Source organism: Oncorhynchus mykiss, chromosome 11 (assembly GCF_013265735.2).
Source record: "Oncorhynchus mykiss isolate Arlee chromosome 11, USDA_OmykA_1.1, whole genome shotgun sequence".
NCBI lineage: Eukaryota > Metazoa > Chordata > Actinopteri > Salmoniformes > Salmonidae > Oncorhynchus > Oncorhynchus mykiss.
Genome location: NC_048575.1, coordinates 9,406,809 through 9,429,567, shown reverse-complemented (window position 1 = coordinate 9,429,567; position 22,759 = coordinate 9,406,809). Strand labels below are relative to the sequence as shown.

General features: G+C 42.1%; 1 protein-coding gene and 1 long non-coding RNA gene across 2 annotated transcripts; one reads left to right on the top strand and one right to left on the bottom strand.

Annotated features, from left to right (window-relative positions):
* The first annotated feature begins 6,298 nt into the window (after positions 1–6,298).
* Positions 6,299–21,852, top strand: LOC110535240 (thioredoxin domain-containing protein 5). Its single transcript, XM_021620119.2, has 10 exons — positions 6,299–6,694; positions 7,762–7,914; positions 8,586–8,691; positions 12,085–12,181; positions 15,441–15,556; positions 15,840–15,926; positions 16,064–16,210; positions 16,974–17,056; positions 17,223–17,352; positions 19,886–21,852. Exons 1-10 carry the CDS (start codon positions 6,465–6,467, stop codon positions 20,006–20,008), a joined length of 1,272 nt encoding a protein of 423 aa, XP_021475794.2. The 5' UTR covers positions 6,299–6,464; the 3' UTR covers positions 20,009–21,852.
* Positions 17,291–18,690, bottom strand: LOC118937311. The gene is made up of 2 exons (XR_005034552.1): positions 17,755–18,690; positions 17,291–17,674 (listed from the first exon to the last, which is right to left on the bottom strand). It is a non-coding gene; the product is annotated as an uncharacterized LOC118937311 (long non-coding RNA).
* Positions 21,853–22,759: the final 907 nt, after the last annotated feature.

Here is a 22,759-nt window from a genome sequence, read left to right as displayed (position 1 = left end):
AACTATGTGCTTGGAATGTGATAGAGTGGCAAGAGTGTCAGCTCTGGGTCGTTGTGGTGTATATTATACAGCTATATAGCAATAAGGCACCTCAAAGGGTTGTGGTATATGGCCAATATACCACGGCTAAGGGCTGTATCCAGGTACTCCACGTCTTGTAGTCCATAAGAACAGCCCTTGGCCGTGGTATATTGGCCATATACCACACCCCCTTGGGCTTTATTGCTTAAATAAACACTTCTGCGTGTAACATTTCAAAGCATACTGAAACCACCTGCCAAGAAGTGGACAATGGACAAGATGAGTTGTAGAATTCAAACAAAGATGTCATGTGTGTGGGGGAGGGGGGTGTCACTCAGCCCTATCACTTTGTTAGATGTTGCACTCTACGCCTCAACAAATTGGGTCACTACTCAAGCATTTTATGAAGCCGTTCTGAATGGGAGGCATGCCTGGGTTTTAAGGGTGGCGATTGAAGTTCAACTCTAGTCAGCCTTGAGACGAAAGTGTCATAATTTATCTCTGTGGGGACAGTCTGTTGTGTTGCTGCCCCATAAATGGGCTCAGTCCACTGAAGGAATGTTAATGGTCACTCTGGGAATGGTAAAGCAGAGTCCATCCCTTGAAACAGGTCACCTCCCAGCCAGTGACCCCCAGTTTAACCAAACCCAGAACACTATGTAAACACCTCGTCCAACAGTAGCATGGCTGAAAGTGGACTCTGTTGGTAGACATTTTGTTTTACACTGTAGACCCGTGGACCCGTTCACAAATGTTTTTTGGAGCTGTGATCCGTCTAAATGCTTAAGTACCTTTCTTGTTACCGTCATTCAAGAAAACAAGACCAATGTTTTTGACTAGGAATGGATCGGAATCTAACAACCAAAAAGATATTAGCTATGATGATACGGCACAGAGATCAATTGTAATGTCTATGGCAAACCGTAAAACACGTCAGCTCCTTAACGGTAAATCAAATATAAAATATGACAAAATAGAATATCTATAGACTGGTCCGGTAACAGAAGTACTCTTTTCTATCATTGTCATATCATATGACATGGCTAAAGCACAAACAGCACTGGAGCACTATTGGCTAGAGTATGTGCATCTGTTTCCCAGGTTAAAAAATCATCCCAGGTGCCTGCATTGCACTGTGAGTCAATGAAGTCTTTCTGTGACAGGGTGGAAATAGTTTGTCCAGCCAAAGACTTGTCAGTCCTGGGAGGCAGCGCACAAAATACCTTGGGAATGGGAGCTCAGATTTACAGCGCTGTAACCATTGCACAGCACTACATTCCCCAAGGGAGGGATCACATAGCCTCTGTAATAAATTGGATTAATTAATACATTTATATGTCCTCATTCTCAGGCATCATTTCCAGTGGTGATGAAGAGGAAGACACGTTTTACTCATATCTGACCATCAGTTTGGGAGACCAACAGACTATTAATCATCCTACCCGAGTATGAGCTAACGCCTCAGTCAGAAGTGTAATCCGTAAAGGTCACAGATGTTTTATTTTGTGAAAAGCAAGTTGTAATGGTAAAGTCCCTTTTCCACAGCATTACGATTCTAGTTTTTTTTTTTCTCACAGATTTCTCTGAGAATTTATGAAACCTGCGCACCAGGGGGACAAGTTTGGTCCAGTAGTAGGACAGAGCTAGGTGTGAGGGAAAGTTGTGCTGGCTTCCAAGGAGTTGCAGTCGACCCGGAAAGGCAATTTGAAGTGACTAATTAGTTTTTTTAAAGACCTGCTGGAGGTTAAATGTGTGTCCTCTAAATTAGGCTATTAGGTTTGTACAATTTTAATGGGACTACTTGGATATTGTTGGCAGGGTTTTTTAAAAACGATTCTACTGTATATCATGAAAAAAAAAATATATAGTTCCCACAAACAGAGTCAACTTCAAAGAGTTCTCACAATGGAAGACTATGCAAAACAACCAATCTTATGGACAGCCCTTTGTCTGAAAGTCCTCCACTTTACACAACCATCTGTAACCATCTACTCTTACAAGTGACCCAGATTAACAAACCAACATGCATCTCTAATTCGATTTGAATCATATCCATATAACATCGATACGGAGAAGGAGAAGACGTATCCCAAGTCTTTTTTTATAAATGATCAATGTGACAGGAGCAACAAATGTGGTCCGTTTCCTCAAAATGGTATTCCATTGCTAGATGTATTGAAATGGCTCAGGAGAAGGAAGGCCTCTCATTTCATTTGCTGTTCTCACATATAAATAATTCTCCTCTGAATTATTTTCAGTTGCCTCCCACAACAGTATCGGTAAATATAGCATGGCATAGACAGTACAGCACAGGAGCCTCAGCAACAATACTGTGAAATACATCAGCCGTCTGGACTGATGCTTGAAATAGCGAGCATGACGACGATGCACCAGACTCTCACCTGACAAATATGCCCCTTAAATACACAAATGGAAATAATTTCATTGAAATAATTGAATGCATGTATACCTAGGCCTATCCAGAACATTAAAATGTTGCATAGATACATGACATATGTAGGTCTTTAGCCCGTTAAAAGACTGTAAATGTTATTGAACCAAATAGGGAGAGCTGTAAGACCCCGTTGGGACCTCATCAGCTGGTTAGCTGAGGTAGACACAGACAGACAAGCTTAAATGAATGAATGAAATGTAACCAACAGCAAAAAATATATTAAACTAAAATCATCTAGCAGTAGATATAAAAAATAATATATTTGACACAAGTATGTCTACATTCATATACACACTAAATTTCAAAAGTTTGGGGTCACTTAGAAATGTCCTTGTTTTTGAAAGAAAAGCACATTTATGTTTATTACAATAACATAAAATTGATCAGAAATACAGTGTAGACGTTGTTAATGTTGTAAATGATTATTGTAGTTGGAAACGACAGATTTTTTTATGGAATATCTACATAGGCGTACAGAGGCCCATTATCAGCAACCATCACTACTGTGTTCCAATGGCACGTTGTGTTAGCTAATCCAAGTTTATAATTTTAAAAGGCTAATTGATCCTTAGAAAACCCCTTGGCAATTATGTTAGCACAGCTGAAAACTGTTGTTCTGATTAAAGAAGAAATAAAACTGGCCTTCTTTAGACTAGTTGAGTATCTGGAGCATCAGCATTTGAGGGATTCAATTACAGGCTCAAAACTTTCTTTCCTCAGTCTATTCTTGTCTGAGAAATGAAGGCTATCCATGCGAGAAATTTCCAAGAAACTGAAGATCTCATACAACGCTGTCTACTACTCCCTTCACAGAACAGCACAAACTGACTCTAACCAGAATAGAAAGAGGAGTGGGAGGCCCCGGTGCACAACTGAGCAAGAGGACAAGTACATTAGAGTGTCTAGTGTGACAAAACTGCAATTTTTTTATGCTTAGCAGGACAGGAAAATGGTCTAATTCACAGACGTATCAAGAAAACATAACTGGTACCTACTACCTCTGATCTGGCGGACTTACTAAACACATGCTTTGTTTGTAAATTATGCCTGAGTGTTGGAGCGTGTCCAAGGCAATCCATAAATTGTTTTGGGTTTGCTTAATATAAGGAATTTGAAATGATTTATACTTTTACTTATACTTTTGATACTGAAGTGTTTTGTAGCAATTTAATTTACTCGTGAACTCCTAGCGGTTAAGATGGCGTTGAAGGAATGGAGACACTGGCTCGAGGGGGCTTCTCAACCGTTTCAAGTGCTTACGGACCACAAAAATATGGAGTATATCCAGCAGGCGAAGCCGTTGAACTCCAGACAAGCTCGATGGTCTCTTTTCTTCAATCGATTCCAGTTTATCCTCACCTATCGGCCCGGGTCGAAGAATCTCAAACCGGACGCCTTATCCCGAGTCTACGCTCCTGCCATTCGAGAAGATACTGACATCCCTGTCCTTCCTGCCGCTAAGATCGTGGCCCCGATCTCGTGGCAAGTTGAGGATACCGTGAGACGAGCTCAAGCTATCGAACCGGGTCCGAAAGGAGGTCCTGCCAATCGGTTGTTTGTTCCCAAGGCAGCGAGGACCCAGGTCCTTCTGTGGGGGCACTCCTCTCGCCTCACCTGTCACCCGGGCGTAGGTCGCATCTTAGAGTTCATCCATCTTCTCACCTCCGCCTTCAAGGACTCCTTCACCCTTTTCCTCAGTTCTTTGTTCTGTGTTTGAATGTTAGCACCCAGCCCCAGTGATGCTGTGAACATTTGTTGCTCCAGTTGGACTCTCTTGTGGTACTCTGTTTTTGTTCTCGTTTATTTATTTTTGATTATCTTTTGAGGCTTTCTCCTGCTGTACCTTCCACCTTATGGATTTACCTTTTGACTTGGAGGATTACCTCTTTCTCTTGGAATTACTTTTGACGTTGTGGATTTATATTTTTGCCTGAAGAACTTTCCTTTTTACTTTATTAAAACACCGTCTCAAGTACTGCTGTGTCTGCCTCATCTTCTGGGTTCTGCCGACCATTAGTGGCTCAGTTTGCTAAGTAACTATTTCTCACACCGGAGACCCGAGTTCGTAACCGGGTCTTGACACTCTCTACTTTCTTTGTAGAATAATAGTGAAGACATCAAAACTATGAAGTAACACATATGGAATCATGTAGTAACCAAAAAAGTGTTAAACAAATCAAAATATATTTTAGATTCTTCAAAGTAGCCACCCTTTGCCTTGATGACAGCTTTGCACACTCTTGGCATTCTCTCAACCAGTTTCATGAGGAATGCTTTTCCAACAGTCTTGAAGGAGTTCCCAGATATGCTGAGCACTTGTTGGCTGCTTTTCCTTCACTCTGTGGTCCACCTCATCCCAAACCATCTTAATTGGGTTGAGATCGGGGGATTGTGGAGGCCAGGTCATCTGATGCAGCACTCCATCACTCTCTGTGGTCAAGTAGCCCTTATACAACCGAGAGGTGTGTTTTGGGTCATTGTCCTGTTTAAAAACATGTGATAGTCCCACTAAGCACAAACCAGATGGGATGGCGTGTCGCTGCAGAAAGTTGTGGTAGCCATTTTTTATTTGACCTTTATTTAACTAGGCAAGTCAGTTAAGAACAAATTCTTATTTTCAATGACGGCCTAGGAACAGTGGGTTAACTGCCTTGTTCAGGGCCAGAACAACAGATTTGTACCTTGTCAGCTCAAGGATTTAATCTTGCAACCTTTTGGTTACTAGTCCAACACTCTAACTACTAGGCTACGCTGTCGCCCCAACCAGCCATGCTGGTTAAGTGTGCCTTCAATTCTAAATAAATCACAGACAGTGTCACCAGCAAAGCACCCCCACACCATCACACATGCGGAGATCATCCATTCACCTACTCTGCGTCTCACAAAGACACAGAGGTTGTAACCAAAAATCTCAAATTTGGACTCATCCGACCAAAGGACAGATTTCCACCGGTCTAATGTCCATTGCTCTTGTTTCTTGGCCCAAGCAAGTCTCTTCTTCTTATTGGTGTCCTTTAGTAGTGGTTTGATGGCAGCAATTCGACCATGAAGACCTGATTTACACAGTCTCCTCTGAACAGTTGATGTTGAGATGTGTCTGTTACTTGAACTCTGTGAAGCATTTATTTGGGCTGCAATCTGAGGTGCAGTTAACTCTAATGAATGTATCCTCTGCAGCAGAGGTAACTCCGGGTCTTCCATTCCTGTGGCGGTCCCTATGAGAGACAGTTTCATCAAAGCGCTTGATGGTTTTTGTAACTGCACTTGAAGAAACTTTCAAAGTTCTTGACATTTTCCGGATTGACTGACCTTCATGTCTTAAAGTAATGATGTACTGTTGTTTCTATTTGCTTATTTGAGCTGTTCTTGCCATAATATGGACTTGGTATTTTACCAAATAGGGTTATTTTCTGTATACCACTCCTACCTTGTCACAACACAACTGTTTGGCTCAAACACATTAAGAAGGAAAGAAATTCAAAATGAAATTTTACTAAGTTTACCTGTTAATTGAAATGCATTGAAGCTGGTTGAGAGAATGCCAAGAGTGTGCAAAGCTGTCATCAAGGCAAAGGGTGGCTGGCTACATTGAAATATCTCAAATATAAAATAGATTTTGATTTGTTTAACACTTTTTTGGTTACTACATGATTCCATGTGTTATTTCATAGTTTTGATATCTTCACTATTCTACAATGTAGAAAATAGTAAAATGTAGAAAATAGTAAAAAGAAAGAAAGAAAAACCCCTTGAATGAGTAGGTGTGTCCAAACTTTTGACTGGTACTGTCTATATACATATCCAATTATGTCTATCCTACTTGTGAAAGCATCTTGGATTTAAACTTGTTGGAGCTTGTTAAGAAGTGTTTGAAGTTTCAGCAGTGGCGCGACGCCACTGATCTCTATATAATGTAGATTTCATCTCCACCGTGTAGAGCGTCTCGTCGTGCGTGGGTCCTATCCACACTCTTCAAAGGTCAGCGTTAATGATATTCACAGACAGACCAGTGGCTCAGCAAGACGGGATCATGGCCTCCTCAGCACTGAATTGCACACATTTTATGTTGTGTTTTATTTATTGTTCGTTACTTTTTGGTAATATATTTTGCGATGCTGATGCTGAAGAAGATGAACATGCCAAACATACGTATACAGTGGATATGTTCAACGATGCTGTCCCAACCGCTCCCCACTTTGTCATGTTCTTCGCCCCTTGGTAAGCAAACTCGCTAGGTAGTGTGCAGTTTGTAAAGTTATTGACAATATTTAGATGGATACTCTTTCTTTGCTAATATATCAGCTTTTCCAAGTTGTCAGAGGGGCTACAGTAACCGCTAACTTGCAGCTAGCTAGCGCAGCTTTTTATTGCCGGCTAGCTGTCTAAATAGCTAACTAGTCAGCTAAGTTGTTTTTTTTGCTACAAATGTTAACTAGGACTTGTATACAAAATCTTATCCATCATTGCATAGATGACAAGTCATTATAATCTAGCTAACAAACCACACGAATCCAGAACTACGCTAACGTCAGTTAGCATGCTTTGGTTGGTAATCATTAGCGCCTTGGAAACTTATTTAATTAAACTTGTGAACTTTCTGAAGTCACGATTAAACTTGGACTGAGTCGTCCTTTAACGTTAGTTGACACAGTCGCTAGTTACATGCCCAGTGTTTTTATTTTTATTTAAATATTGTTGTATATATTCTTTTTTTTCCCAAGGTGTTCAGTTTTTGTCGCACATTTTCTACTATATAACAGCTAGCCTAGCTAACAGTAGTGGACCATTTCAGGATGTGACCGCTTACGTGGCAAGCACTGATTGATGTGTAACTGTGTAGACGGGCAGGCACTAAAGATGCCTAAAAAATATACCCACGTTTTTTGTTTGTTTTTCAACACAAGAAACAATCTACTTGCTGTAGTAAAATGCCTAATTTAAAAAAATATATATTTTCCGAAATGTAAGCTTATAGACAACATTGCGGTTCTTCATCACTTCACGGAGTGTCTTTACTTTATACCTCACCGAATACAGTTACAAGCTGACCCCACACTGCACAATGGCTATGTATATAGACAGCATCTCAAAGAAACATAACGTGTGGATAACTTCAGTCAGACAAACATAAGGCGGAACATTCTATTTCCATAGAAACATGAAGACAGTTAAGCATATGGACTTCAATAGGAGTATTAACAGAAACACTGTTAATTCCAGGCAGAACTGTGAAGCCTGTACCACCTCAGGAGAAGGACTTTGAAAGAACTGCGTTTTGCTTCCAGGTGTGGTCACTGTCAGAGGCTACAGGGGACATGGAACGAAATGGGGGACAAATACAACAACATGGAGTCGCCGCCCGCCTACATCGTAAAGGTTGACTGCACTCAGGATGTTAAGTTCTGCTCCAATGTCCACGGCATCAGGGGCTACCCCACGTAAGTACAGGGTTGTATTAATTAGGGCACACCATAGCAAAACATTTTGAAATGTTGCGCAACAGAACAGTTCCTTACTGGATTTCTTATTTGAGAAGTTCATGTACTACCTTGGTGTATCTTCATTTTATTCCTGGGCTCCCGAGTGGCGCAGCGGTCTAAGGCACTGCATCTCAGTGCCAGAGGCGTCACTACATTCCCTAGTTCGAATCCAGGCTATATCACATCCGGCCGTGATTGGGAGTCCCATAGGGCGGCGCACAATTGGCCCAGCGTCGTTCAGATTTGGCTGGGGTAGGCTGACTTGCCTAGTTAAATAAAATATCAATAAATATATATCTTTATTTTGCCACTGGGATATGCATTTTCATTTTGCCACTGGGGTAAATCATGTAGCTAGATTTGATTACTTATTGACCGATAGCAGTGAAACATTGACATGCATTTAGTTACATTTTTACACACCTTGTTTTGCAGTGTATGCTGTAAAAGCAGAACCTGGACCCTAGTGTGCTTATAAAATCTTCTGTCATTAAAAACAACGTTCAGTTTCATGTAATTACAAAGGAATTGACCTGTTAGGTGTATTGTGAGTGTGTCCGTCATCTTACACAGCAGTATGGCCTAGTCATTGAGGCGAATGACCTCGTTGACCCCTGTGTTGTCTGTAGGCTGAAGCTGTTCAAACCTGAGCAGGAGGCTGTGAAGTACCAAGGCCCCAGGGACCTGCAGTCTCTGGAGACCTGGATGCTCAACACATTGCAGGACGAGCCTGTGGTAAGTGGGCGGAGTTACATGCATCCTATCATCTCATCTGAAATGGCTTCTCCTCCTCGTTTCCTTCATCTGATATGAACGCGTTGGACAGGTGATCGCAAAGGAACAGTGGAACGACAACCTTGTTATTGCTTCCTGTTTCCACGCTTCCACTTTTTCAACCTGTTTTCAATGGGAATGAAAGGAGGTGATGAAAGGTTGTCACTTTAACCAGGGATCATCAACCAGGGTTTAGCCACGGGACGATTTTTAAACCAAGGATCATCAACCAGGGTTTAGCCACGGGACGATTTTTAAACCAGGGATCATCAACCAGGGTTTAGCCACGGGACGATTTTTAAACCAGGGATCATCAACCAGGGTTTAGCCACGGGACGATTTTTAAACCAGAGATCATCAACCAGGGTTTAGCCACGGGACTATTTTTAAACCAGGGATCATCAACCAGGGTTTAGCCACGGGACGATTTTTAAACCAGGGATCATCAACCAGGGTTTAGCCACGGGACGATTTTTAAACCAGGGATCATCAACCAGGGTTTAGCCACGGGACGATCAGGCCAGTCAAGTTCTTCCACACCGATCTCGACAAACCATATCTGTTTGGACCTCGCTTCCTGCACAGGGGCATTGTCATGCTGAAACAGGAAAGGGCCTTCCCCAAACTGTTTCCACGAAGTTGGATACACTGTATTGTCTAGAATGTCATTGTATTTCCCTTCACTGAAACTAATAGGCCTAGCCCAAACCGTGAAAAACGTCTCCAGATCATTATTCTTTCTCCATCAAACTTTACAGTTTGCTTGGTCTGCTATGGAAACCCATTTCACTAGTTCCCAACAAACGGTTTTTGTGCTGACGTTGCTTCTAGAGGCAGTGTTTGGAACTCGGTAGTGAGTGTGAAAGCCAAGGACAGATCATTTTTACATGCTTCGGCACACGGCGGTAACATTCTGTGGGTGTGTGTGGCCTACCACTTCGTGACTGAGCCGTTGTTGCCCCTTGAAGTTTCCACTTCACAATAACAGCACTTACAGTTGACCCGGGGCACCTCTAGCAGGGCAGAAATTTGACAACTGACTTGTTGGAAAGGTGGCATCCTATGACGGTGCCACGTTGAAAGTCATTGAGCTCTTCAGTAAGGCCTTTTACTGCCAGTGTTTGTCTATGGAGATTGCATGGCTGTTTGATCGATTTTATACACTTGTCAGCCACACCTGAAATAACCGAATCCACTAATTTGAAGGGGTGTCCACATACTTTTATATATATATACACAGTGCCTTGCGAAAGTATTCGGCCCCCTTGAACTTTGCGACCTTTTGCCGCATTTCAGGCTTCAAACATAACGATATAAAACTGTATTTTTTTTGGAACGACATTTATTGGATATTTCAAACTTTAACAAATCAAAAACTGAAAAATTGGGTGTGCAAAATTATTCAGCCCCCTTAAGTTAATACTTTGTAGCGCCACCTTTTGCTGCAATTACAGCTGTAAGTCGCTTGGGGTATGTCTCTATCAGTTTTGCACATCGAGAGACTGACATTTTTTCCCATTCCTCCTTGCAAAACAGCTCGAGCTCAGTGAGGTTGGATGGAGAGCATTTGTGAACAGCAGTTTTCAGTTCTTTCCACAGATTCTCGATTGGATTCAGGTCTGGACTTTGACTTGGCCATTCTAACACCTGGATATGTTTATTTTTGAACCATTCCATTGTAGATGTTTTGGATCATTGTCTTGTTGGAAGACAAATCTCCGTCCCAGTCTCAGGTCTTTTGCAGACTCCATTCTTCCAGAATGGTCCTGTATTTGGCTCCATTCATCTTCCCATCAATTTTAACCATCTTCCCTGTCCCTGCTGAAGAAAAGCAGGCCCAAACCATGATGCTGCCACCACCATGTTTGACAGTGGGGATGGTGTGTTCAGGGTGATGAGCTGTGTTGCTTTTACGCCAAACATAACGTCTTGCATTGTTGCCAAAAAGTTCAATTTTGGTTTCATCTGACCAGAGCACCTTCTTCCACATGTTTGGTGTGTCTCCCAGGTGGCTTGTGGCAAACTTTAAACAACACTTTTTATGGATATCTTTAAGAAATGGCTTTCTTCTTGCCACTCTTCCATAAAGGCCAGATTTGTGCAATATACGACTGATTGTTGTCCTATGGACAGAGTCTCCCACCTCAGCTGTAGATCTCTGCAGTTCATCCAGAGTGATCATGGGCCTCTTGGCTGCATCTCTGATAGGTCTTCTCCTTGTATGAGCTGAAAGTTTAGAGGGACGGCCAGGTCTTGGTAGATTTGCAGTGGTCTGATACTCCTTCCATTTCAATATTATCGCTTGCACAGTGCTCCTTGGGATGTTTAAAGCTTGGGAAATATTTTTGTATCCAAATCCGGCTTTAAACTTCTTCACAACAGTATCTCGGACCTGCCTGGTGTGTTCCTTGTTCTTCATGATGCTCTCTGCGCTTTTAACGGACCTCTGAGACTATCACAGTGCAGGTGTATTTATACGGAGACTTGATTACACACAAGTGGATTGTATTTATCATCATTAGTCATTTAGGTCAACATTGGATCATTCAGAGATCCTCACTGAACTTCTGGAGAGAGTTTGCTGCACTGAAAGTAAAGGGGCTGAATAATTTTGCACGCCCAATTTTTCAGTTTTTGATTTGTTAAAAAAGTTTGAAATATCCAATAAATGTCGTTCCACTTCATGATTGTGTCCCACTTGTTGTTGATTCTTCACAAAAAAAAATACAGTTTTATATCTTTATGTTTGAAGCCTGAAATGTGGCAAAAGGTCGCAAAGTTCAAGGGGGCCGAATACTTTCGCAATGCACTGGTATATAGTTTAATTGCACAAGTGAGCCCATAGGTTAATCAGCAGGCATGGTGACGTTGCCTTAGCGTGCCGTGCTCAAAGGCTGGAGTTACCTATTGAATGATGATCCCTGCGCCTGCTAGTTGTGAAAGAGTAGGACATGTGTAACATTTGCAGCCAGCACCATGTGACTAAACGTTATGCCCATGAGTTAGGAGGCGATGTGAATATATTATGCTTACTGAAATTAAATTACAGCCTTACTGATTTGAACTTTCGTAACTACATAATATTTGTCTAAAACATAATCATTTCATACCTTGCCTCCATTTGTAAACAATCGCATATCTCTATTGGAACAGGTTTCCAAAATTTAAATCATATGTTTTTCAGTCTTTTATGTCCAACAATAAATCATTGAAAACTTGGGGTCCAAATTAAAATCCACCAGTTGGAGATCCCTGCGTTAAACCTTTCAGACCATCTGAATATAACCTTCAGACTAATGTTACGTGATGGCAGTCTTTATTTGCTGTGTGGCATGATGTTCTATGGGTTTGCAGGAGCCAGAGACTGAACTGGAGCCTCCCAAAGCCCCAGAGCCCAAGCAGGGCCTGTTTGATCTCACTGCCGGCAACTTCAAGGCCCACATCGCTAAAGGTAACGTGGGGGAGGATTGGGATCTGTCAGTGCAATATACATATGCCAACAGTCTCTTTATAGCCTGGTCCCAGATCTGTTTCTGATGTCTCGCACCATAGGCGTTGGTAAGGCCGCACAAACTGACCTGGGACCAGGCTTGTCTATTTATACCCGAAATATAACATATGTGAGGGTTCCTTAACGCAACTGTTTTTGTAAGCTGCATACGTCCATTTTCTACAGCGATTAACATCATTTAGATGCTGTCATTCCCTTAAAAACCATGATGCAATTCACTCTACATTTATCTCATTCCCTTAAAAACCATGATGCAATTCACTCTACATTTATCTCATGCAAACCGCATGTTTCCGGTCGTCACTGGACAAGCACAACAAAAATAAATGGTGGTCACGATAAATGTCCTGCTGAAATTGCAGCTTTTCAACCTGGTTTTGAGTTGAATGTTGTGTTTGAGAAAGAAAAATAAATGATTCCTGTTTTGGAGGAAAAAAGACAGGATATGACAGGATCATTTTTAAGAGGAATGTTTGTGTCCAACCTTTAAATGGTGGCAAGATGGCCTGTGACGAAATTGCGTAATGGGTAGCATTTAACCTCTGAGCTCAGTGTATTTTAGTCTCCGGGCCAGTAACGCACAGGCGATTTTTATAGTTGATGTAATTTCTCATGTTATTCCATCAACTAAATACCCATCCGTAAGCTGAAACGCTCTAACTTGAGTTAATGTTTTATTTATTTATTTTATTTCACCTTTATTTAACCAGGTAGGCTAGTTGAGAACAAGTTCTCATTTGCAACTGCGACCTGGCCAAGATAAAGCGTAGCAATACAACAACACAGAGTTACACATGGAATAAACAAAACATACAGTCAATAATACAGTAGAACAAAATAAAAGTCTATATACAGTGAGTGCAAATGAGGTAAGATTAGGGAGTTAAGGCAATAAATAGGCCATGGTGGCGAAGTAATTACAATATAGCAATTAAACACTGGAATGGTAGATGTGCAGAAGATGAATGTGCAGGTAGAGATACTGGGGTGCAAAGGAGCAAGATAAATAAATATGTGCAGTGATCTGTGAGCTGCTCTGACAGCTGGTGCTTAAAGTTAGTGAGGGAGATATGAGTCTCCAGCTTCAGAGATTTTTTTTTCAGTTCATTCCAGTCATTGGCAGCAGAGAAGGAAGGAAAGACGACCAAAGGAGGAATTGGCTTTGGGGATGATCAGTGAGATATACCTGCTGGAGCGCGTGCTACGAGTGGGTGCTGCTATGGTGACCAGTGAGCTGAGATAAGACTGGGCTTTACCTAGCAGAGGCTTGTAGATAACCTGTAGCCAGTGGGTTTGGCGGCGAATTACATACAACTGTAAAATACTTCAATTATGTGCTTTCAGATTGTAACTACCCTTACTAGAGGTCGTCCAATGATGATTTTTCAACGACGATACCGATTATTGGAGGACCAAAAAAAGCCGATACCGATTAATCACTTTTTTTTATATATATTTGTAATAATGACAATTACAACAATACTGAATGAACACTTTTATTTTAACTTAATATAATACAGCAATAAAATCAATTTAGTCTCAAATAAATAATGAAACATGTTCAATTTGGTTTAAATAATGCAAAAACAAAGTGTTGGAGAAGAAAGTAAAAGTGCAATATGTGCCATGTAAGAAAGCTAACGTTTCAGTTCCTTGCTCAGAACATGAGAACATATGAAAGCTGGTGGTTCCTTTTAACAGGAGTCTGCAATATTCCCAGGTAATAAGTTTTAGGTAGTAGTTATTATAGGAATATTTCTCTATACCATTTGTATTTCATATACCTTTTGACTATTGGATGTTCTAATAGGTACTTTAGTATTACCAGCCTAATCTCGGGAGTTGATAGGCTTGAAGTCATAAACAGAGCAATGCTTAAAGCATTGCGAGGAGCTGCTGGCAAATGCAGTAAAGTGCTGTTCGAATGAATGCTTACAAGCCTGCTGCTTCCTACCACCGCTCAGTCAGACTGCTCTATCAAATCATAGACTTAATTATAATATAATAACGCACAGAAATACGAGCCTTAGGTCATTAATATGGTCAAATCCGGAAACTATCATCTCGAAAACAAAACGTTTATTCTTTCAGTGAAATACGTAACCGTTTCGTATTGGCATTTCGGGTGGCATCCATTAGTCTAAATATTGCTGTTACATTGCACAACCTTCAATGTTATGTCATAATTACGTAAAATTCTGGCAAATTAGTTCGCAACGTGCCAGGCGGCCCAAACTGATGCATATACCCTGACTCTGCGTGCAATGAACGCAAGAGAAGTGACACAATTTCCCTGGTTTAGTATTGCCTGATAACATGAATTTCTTAACTAAATATGCAGGTTTAAAAATATATACTTGTGTATTGATTTTAAGAAAGGTGTTGAATGCTCTTGTTAAATCACCTGTTTAGCGAAGTAGGCTGTGATGCAATGATAAATTAACAGGCACCGCATAGATTATATGCAACGCAGGACAAGCTAGATAAGCCAGTAATATCATCAACCATGTGTAGTTAACTATCATGTTAAGATTAATTGTTTTTTTATAAGATACGTTTAATGCTAGCTAGCACCTTACCTTGGCTCCTTGCTGCACTCACATACCAGGTAGTCAGCCTGCCACGCAGTCTCCTCGTGGAGTGCAATGTAATCGGCCATGATCGGTGTCCAAAAAAATGCAGATTACCGATTGTTATAACTTGAAATCGGCCCTAATTAATCGGCCATTCCGATTAATCGGTCGACCTCTAAACCTTTCTGTACATTATTATTTATTGGTACTTTTTACCCCTTTTTTTATTCTCCATTTTCGTGATCTCCAATTGGTAGTTAGTCTTGTCTCATTGCTGCAACTCCTGTATGGACTCGGGAGAGGCGAAGTTCGAGAGCCTCCGAAACATCACCGGCCAAGCTGCACTGCTTCATTAACACGCTGCTCGCTTAACCCGGAATTCAGCCACACAAATGTGTCGGAGGAAACACTGTAGAGCCGGCCTAACCTGGACGACGCTGGGTCAATTGTCTCATGGGTCTCCCGGTTGTGGCCAGCTGCGACACAGCCCGGATCTGTAGTGATGCCTCTAGCGCTGCGATACAGTGCCTTAGACCGCTGCGCCACTCGGGAGGCTTACTGTACATTTGATATGATGTTTTCCAGTATTAACTACAATCTTTTTCTTTTTCCTCTCTTCTTCGCAGGGTCCCACTTTGTCAAGTTCTTTGCTCCCTGGTGCGGTCACTGCAAGGCCTTGGCCCCGACCTGGGAGCAGCTTGCCACCAGCTTCGAGTACTCAGACAACATCAAGATCAGCAAGGTGGGTGACAAGTCACCGGCAGGGGACTAGAGCGCCATGTTTGTCACATGTGCACCAGTCCAGGATACAGAACTTATGACGACTCGTTTGTACAGTAGAATGATACGATACCCTTCAACAAATGTTATTTATGGCTGCGGTTCAATGTTTTGTATTGGACTGACAACCCAGTGGTAGTAGAAGTCACTGCGTGTTCATATTTCCACATGAAATGCACAACTGTCTTTACCAGCTGGATATGCTGAATGAATTCTGATTAAACTAGTGTGTTGTGATTGGCCAGGTGGACTGTACCCAGCACTATGACGTGTGCTCTGAGAACGCTGTGCGTGGCTACCCCACACTGCTCTTCTTCAAGGACGGAGAGAAGGTACCTAGTTTGGTTGGCTACCTCACTGAAGAAGACATTGTGTTCTGTAACCCATTCATGTTTGTGAGGAGCTATGACTTCACCATTTAATGAGTCAGTTTGTTAACCCTTTTCCGGTGGTGGTGTTGTCTGTCCAGGCAGACCAGTACAAGGGCAAGCGGGACCTGGACTCACTGAAGGACTTTGTGGACAACCAGGTCAAGGCTGCTGCTGTTAAGGAGGATGATGAACACCCACATGCCAACGAGATCCCAGTACCCAGCGACGAGCCCGCCAAAGAGGAGGTACTACAGTGTGTGTGTGTGTGACTTTCTCTCAGGCATAATGGGGCCAAGCACACGTGCCTTCCATATCTAAAATGCTCCACATGCTATGTTGTGGGTAAATGCCTACGTGGAGATCTATTTTTGGGGCTGGGCACCGTGTTGAGTGTGTGGGCAGCACGTTTTTACAGCTTCCCTCTCCAGATACTTAATAAGTGAATAAGATCTCAGGCTGTTTTAGCAGTGAGATTTACCAGGACAAGCTGTTCGACTCACAGTCTACTGCAGACTGGATTCCAGGCATAGGCCTCTGCTACCCAACGGTTAACTAGAAGTCTCAATTATGGGCAGGCTAGCTATTTTTGTGTTTGCAATGCCAGGATAGTGGGTTCGATTCCCGGGACCACCCATACTTAAAATGTATGCACGCGTGACTGTAAGTCGTTTTGGATAAGAGCGTCTGCTAAATGCCATTTGTTGTTTATTATTAGAATTTAATGATAAGTGTGAATGATGACATCACTAAAGTCTAAACCTTGGAACAAAGACATGACACGTGTGGTTTTAAGGACAGATCTGATGCTACTTCCAATAAAAACGTAGAACTCGATTGATCTCGGCTGTCCGGTTTATGAACTTAGGCTACTTCTTTGATTTACTGGTCGTGTGGACGTATAAACCAATACAGGACCATGAATGATACAGGACCATGAATGATACAATCTAAAATGGTCGATTTAAAAAAAATATATATTTTAATATTTTTTTTTCTTCCCCCTTGTAGTCTGGCGTAGTTACACTCACAGAGGCTAACTTTGAGGAGACGGTGGCCAAGGGGCTGGTATTCATTAAGTTCTATGCCCCATGGTAAGAAACAGCTCCTTTATGAGCTATTAAATCCACATGTCTGTTCTATTTAAACCTTCTCACCGTATGAAATGTACAATATTTAAGGCAATTTTGAGTTGGTGATTTACTTAGAACGAGGGGCCACACCACAACCATAAGTTACGTAACCTCCCGACCTCTCCAGGTGTGGCCACTGTAAGAGTCTGGCACCTACCTGGGAGGACCTGTCTCAGAAGGAGTTCCCTGGCCTGACTGATGTCAAGATTGGCAAAGTGGACTGCACAGTGGAGAGGACAATCTGCAACAGGTTTTCAGTAGGTGTTCTATATTGTACATTGACTGTCTGGAGCTGAGAGATGGCTCGGAAATAGCGCTAGTGAAGTCTACCATGCTCTGGGGTGTGAACAGTAAGACGTTGAGATCCTGCAACTTGAGACATGCTGTTGTTATAAACACACAAACAGCAGGTGTGACCCAGGGCCACAGGAAGCAGAAGTTGTGAACTGGATTAGCTGAGGTTGTGATCTCTGGCTCCACAGCCACCTCATTGTAGGATTGGTTGATCAATGATGCTGCGCTACCTGGAATGGTGGATCTGACTCCCTCATTGTTCTTTAAGTCAATGACCATCACAACCTTTATCACTAGGACAGTCCATGGTATGGTTAATCACAACCTTTATCACTAGGACAGTCCATGGTATGGTTAATCACAACCTTTATCACTAGGACAGTCCATGGTAGGACCATCACAACCGTTATCACTAGGACAGTCCATGGTAGGACCATCACAACTGTTATCACTAGGACAGTCCATGGTAGGACCATCACAACCGTTATCACTAGGACAGTCCATGGTAGGACCATCACAACCTTTATCACTAGGACAGTCCATGGTAGGACCATCACAACCGTTATCACTAGGGACAGTCCATGGTAGGACCATCACAACCTTTATCACTAGGACAGTCCATGGTAGGACCATCACAACCTTTATCACTAGGACAGTCCATGGTAGGACCATCACAACCTTTATCACTAGGACAGTTCATGGTAGGACCATCACAACCTTTATCACTTGGACAGTCCATGGTAGGACCATCACAACCTTTATCACTAGGACAGTCCATGGTAGGACCATCACAACCGTTATCACTAGGACAGTCCATGGTAGGACCATCACAACCGTTATCACTAGGACAGTAAATGGTAGGACCATCACAACCGTTATCACTAGGACAGTCCATGGTAGGACCATCACAACCTTTATCACTAGGACAGTCCATGGTAGGACCATCACAACCTTTATCACTAGGACAGTCCATGGTAGGACCATCACAACCTTTATCACTAGGACAGTCCATGGTAGGACCATCACAACCGTTATCACTAGGACAGTCCATGGTAGGACCATCACAACCGTTATCACTAGGACAGTCCATGGTAGGACCATCACAACCTTTATCACTAGTGCGTTCTCTGGAATTTCCCCTGACTCAAGGCCATGGGGTCAGTAGTCTCTTCAGCGGCTAACAGGTAGAAATGAATGAATTTGTGATTCACACTGCTAAACAATAGGGACGTAACAATTCACCAGTACGCATTGGCCCCCCGATTCAAATGTTTAAGATACAAGTGCATCTGTCCGCTGACCCCCCCCCCCCCCCAAATGTAGCGTGCATCCGTCAGAAAATAAATTCAAACTTAACGAATCGGCGGTTCACTAAAATGTTGTGCTCCTATTACGTACTACCATCCACCATCCGAAAACACCATCTTTTGTGACATCTGATGCGTCCTCTCTTTCAGTATGGAACTGTGCTGAGTCGTTTGCATACCAGACAACCCAAGGCAATATCAGTAGCCTAGTCAAATTGAGCACTGTGCCCAGCTTCGCACGCTGTACCAGCACAAAGTAGGCATCAGTAGCCTAGTCAAACTGAGCACTGTGTCTGTCATCATCTGGGGCGGTGTGTCACATTATCATCGGACTGAGCTTGTTATTGCAGGCAATCTCAACGCTGTGCGTTACAGGGAAGACATTCTCCTCCCTCATGTGGTACCCTTCCTGTAGGCTCATCCTGACATGACCCTCCAGCATGACAATGCCACCAGCCATACTGCTCGTTCTGTGTGTGATTTCCTGCAAGATAGGAATGTCAGTGTTCTGCCGTGGCCAGCGAAGAGCCCAGATCTCAATCCCATTTAGCACGTCTGGGACCTGTTGGATCGGAGGGTGAGGACTAGGACCATTCCCCCCAGAAATGTCCGGGAACTTGCAGGTGCCTTGGTGGAAGAGTGGGGTAACATCTCACAGAAAGAACTGGCAAATCTGGTGCAGTCCATGAGGAGGAGATGCACTGCAGTACTTAATGCAGCTGGTGGCCACACCAGATACTGACTGCTACTTTTGATTTTGACCCCCCCCCCCTCCCTTTTTGTTTAGGGATACAATATTCCATTTTTGTTAGTCACATGTCTGTGGAACTTGTTAATTTTATGTCTCAGTTGTTGAATCTTATGTTCACTCAAATATTTACACATGTTAAGTTTGCTGAAAATAAACACAGTTGACAGTGAGGACATTTATTTTTTGTCCTGAGTTTAGATGGTTCACGCGTGGTTTTCAGTAAGAGAACATCCACATTCCTTCGGCATTGACATCTGAAGGAATGGGGAAGGTGGAAGTGATAAGGTGAAGGAATTGCAGAGCTAGGTGAACTTGAGAACATATTACTTATCCATTCATTCCCTTCAAATCAGCAATCACTGAAGAGGTCGGGGCTAGCTAGGGGTTGTTACCTTAGTGGATGTCAGACTTGAACCTTTGTCTTCTTTCCCTCCACAGGTGAGTGGGTACCCCACCCTGCTGATGTTCAGAGCGGGTGTGCAAGGTGAGGAGCATCATGGAGGGCGCGACTTGGAGAGCCTGCACGGCTTTGTGATGAAGCAGGCCCGAGACGAGCTGTAGCACTATCCAATCAACATCCGTCGATACTTCTTTCCTCCCTCACACAGCGTATCTGGCCAATGAGAGGAATCCTCTCTCCCATAGAGGCTAGCTCTCTTCTCTCTCTGATTGTTTTCCTTTCAGAAAGCAGTAGAATCAAGACACTTAAAAAATTAACTAAATAAAAACACTCTGTAATGCCTTGTTTACCCCCCTTTGTTTCTGTTCTAATCCAATAGTTTGTGTGACTGTATTCGTTTGGGCTGCCTAGTTCCTCTGTTCTTCTGGAAATGAAATGATGTGATCGACAACCACTTTTTGCCAGCGGTACATAATCAGTCAGACCTTGACAAACCGTTAGTCATCCACAACGCTTGACACAACTCAAAGGACGGTCGTCGTATATTGGTGCCTGCCGGTTGTATCAAAAAAATGTTGGATTAACCTGACTGAGTTTGTCTGAAATTTCAAAAACATTATTTTTGGTTATTTTTTTTAATATATTTTTTTAAGGAAATCATGCTGATAAATCACGAGCCACTAATGTAATGGTACTGCAGCAAAGAGGTCAGAGCCGTGTGACGTTGAGCGTTAAGTTGACGGTACTTCTCATCCCATGCCAGCAACGGCCTAACTAACTTAACTCTCAGGGACACCCAGTTCTCGACCTACTCCATACTATCTCTTTATCAACTATATTTGTATCCCACTTGTGTTTTTGTAGAGTCCCCCCCCCCCCAACTGCTTGTTGGCTATGTCGGGGAAGGCTGCGGGAAGCTACTTTTCAGTGTTTCGTGTCAAACTGCCCTTTTTGTGTGTTCCTCTGACATCATAAATGTGCTACAAAAAGTCTGAATGTAGACCTATATATATTTTTTATATATGTATGTATATGTTTGTGCTGTGAGGCTTCAGTTCGGTCCCGACTGCGGCCCAATATCAGGTGCCGTGTTGGTGTTACCAACGTTTTTATGAACAATGATTGTGATCGTCAGTTCGTACACTCAAGTCAGGCCTTTTTGAATGGATGGAATGGACTCGGCCAGTTTGGGTCATTACAGGACAGCTCTATTTGTCATTAACTCCATGTTTGACACAAAGTCCCTCAAATGGTTTGCAAGGGATTGTGTCAAATGTACAAAAAAATATATACATATATATTTTAAAAATGGGTTTTCTACAGCTAGTTCATTAGAATGGAACATGTCTTTGTGTAAATGCAATATATTTCACAAAGCTCATTTTAATATTCTGTTCTATTGACTAAGCGTCTATCAGGCCCCAGTGTGAAACATTTTTCCCAGTGAAGCACAAGAACGCCACAACATCAGTGCTATGGTCACTTTTACTTTGGGTGTATCGACCTTTGTAAAAAAAAAAATCTGGAATGTTTGGTTTACCTCGTATGCTTGGAAGAGCAAAAACAGAATAACAAAAAAAATAGATTTTCCACCCACATAATGATCAATTATATTTTACTTGTTTAGTCAGTAAGATATGATGACAATGTTGATTTTCCTTCTTTCCAGATGTAGACTAAGTCTTTGAATATGTGTGTGTGCGCTATTCTGGGGCTTTTGGGGGGGGGGGGGGGGGAATCAAAAGATTGTATGTTCATGGAGTTGTTGTATGAGGCAGGTTTTACATTCAATGCTCAATTAAGGGAAACAAATGCATTCAGAGGTTAACCACATATTGTTAGTACAATCTTTATGGATAGCACATGGTCTAGGCAGACTCCAGTGAAGGAAAGCGGTGGGGGGGGGGTTTCTTCTCGTGAGTGGGTTGTACACTGCCCATGAATTTTGTAAACAAAAAGCAAGTTGTAACATGAGATTTTGTAATAAAATGTCTTTTTCCAAAAATAGTTTTGTATTTTTCATTTGTTCACATTTCTCTGTAATATGGCATGACATTTTAAAGAGGTGCAATAAATAAGCTGAAAATGTACAAGTATTTACACACAAATGTAAGTCTAAACATGATCACAAATGTAAACAGCAGCTTACCAGAGGTATATTTTGTGATTTCGAATTTTCTTTTGGCACAAGGGTATCCAATTTTCGGCTATAGTCAACTGTTCTGTTTATTAACCCATATGTCAATGTCTTAGCATGTTTTGAATGTTTGTACTCGAACAAAGTTCAGTAACATGTGGGTTGATCCTTAAGTGCATTGACAGTTCCTATTCCTTTCAAATGAGCAAAACATCAATGACAAATGGTCATAAACCACACTGAAGCTAATTTCAGAAAATCGGTCCTAATCATTTGATCAGCTGGTTTGACCAAGACATGTTTTTTTCCACTGGTTTTTTCCGTTTTGGGGAATAATATGTTAACTTAGATTGGAATAACATGGACATTGCAGTTTGCGGTACGTCCGAGGGATGAGGTGAAAGTCGTCTTTCGAGCGGTATGTCAGCTGAGGCACAACCTGCTACCTGATGAACCAGTTCAGTGAAATAAACTCCGCCTGAGCCTGGCAAATATTGACCAAATTAAGATATTTTGAGGAGTTCACAACTAAAATAGTATGTGGTCGTTTCCGTTCGGCCTATATATTTTGGGAAGCCAGGTGAATATGGTGGAAAAATCTTACGAGTACAATACATAACGAGGAGTAGGAAATATCTCTTTACATTAACTAATGTAGCGTGACATAAATATTACAATATCAGCAGATTGTTGATGATAAAATCAGGCTTTGGTTAGTCAGACAGTATATTTTATTCATACAATGCATTGGGGAGGTATTCAGACCCATTGACTT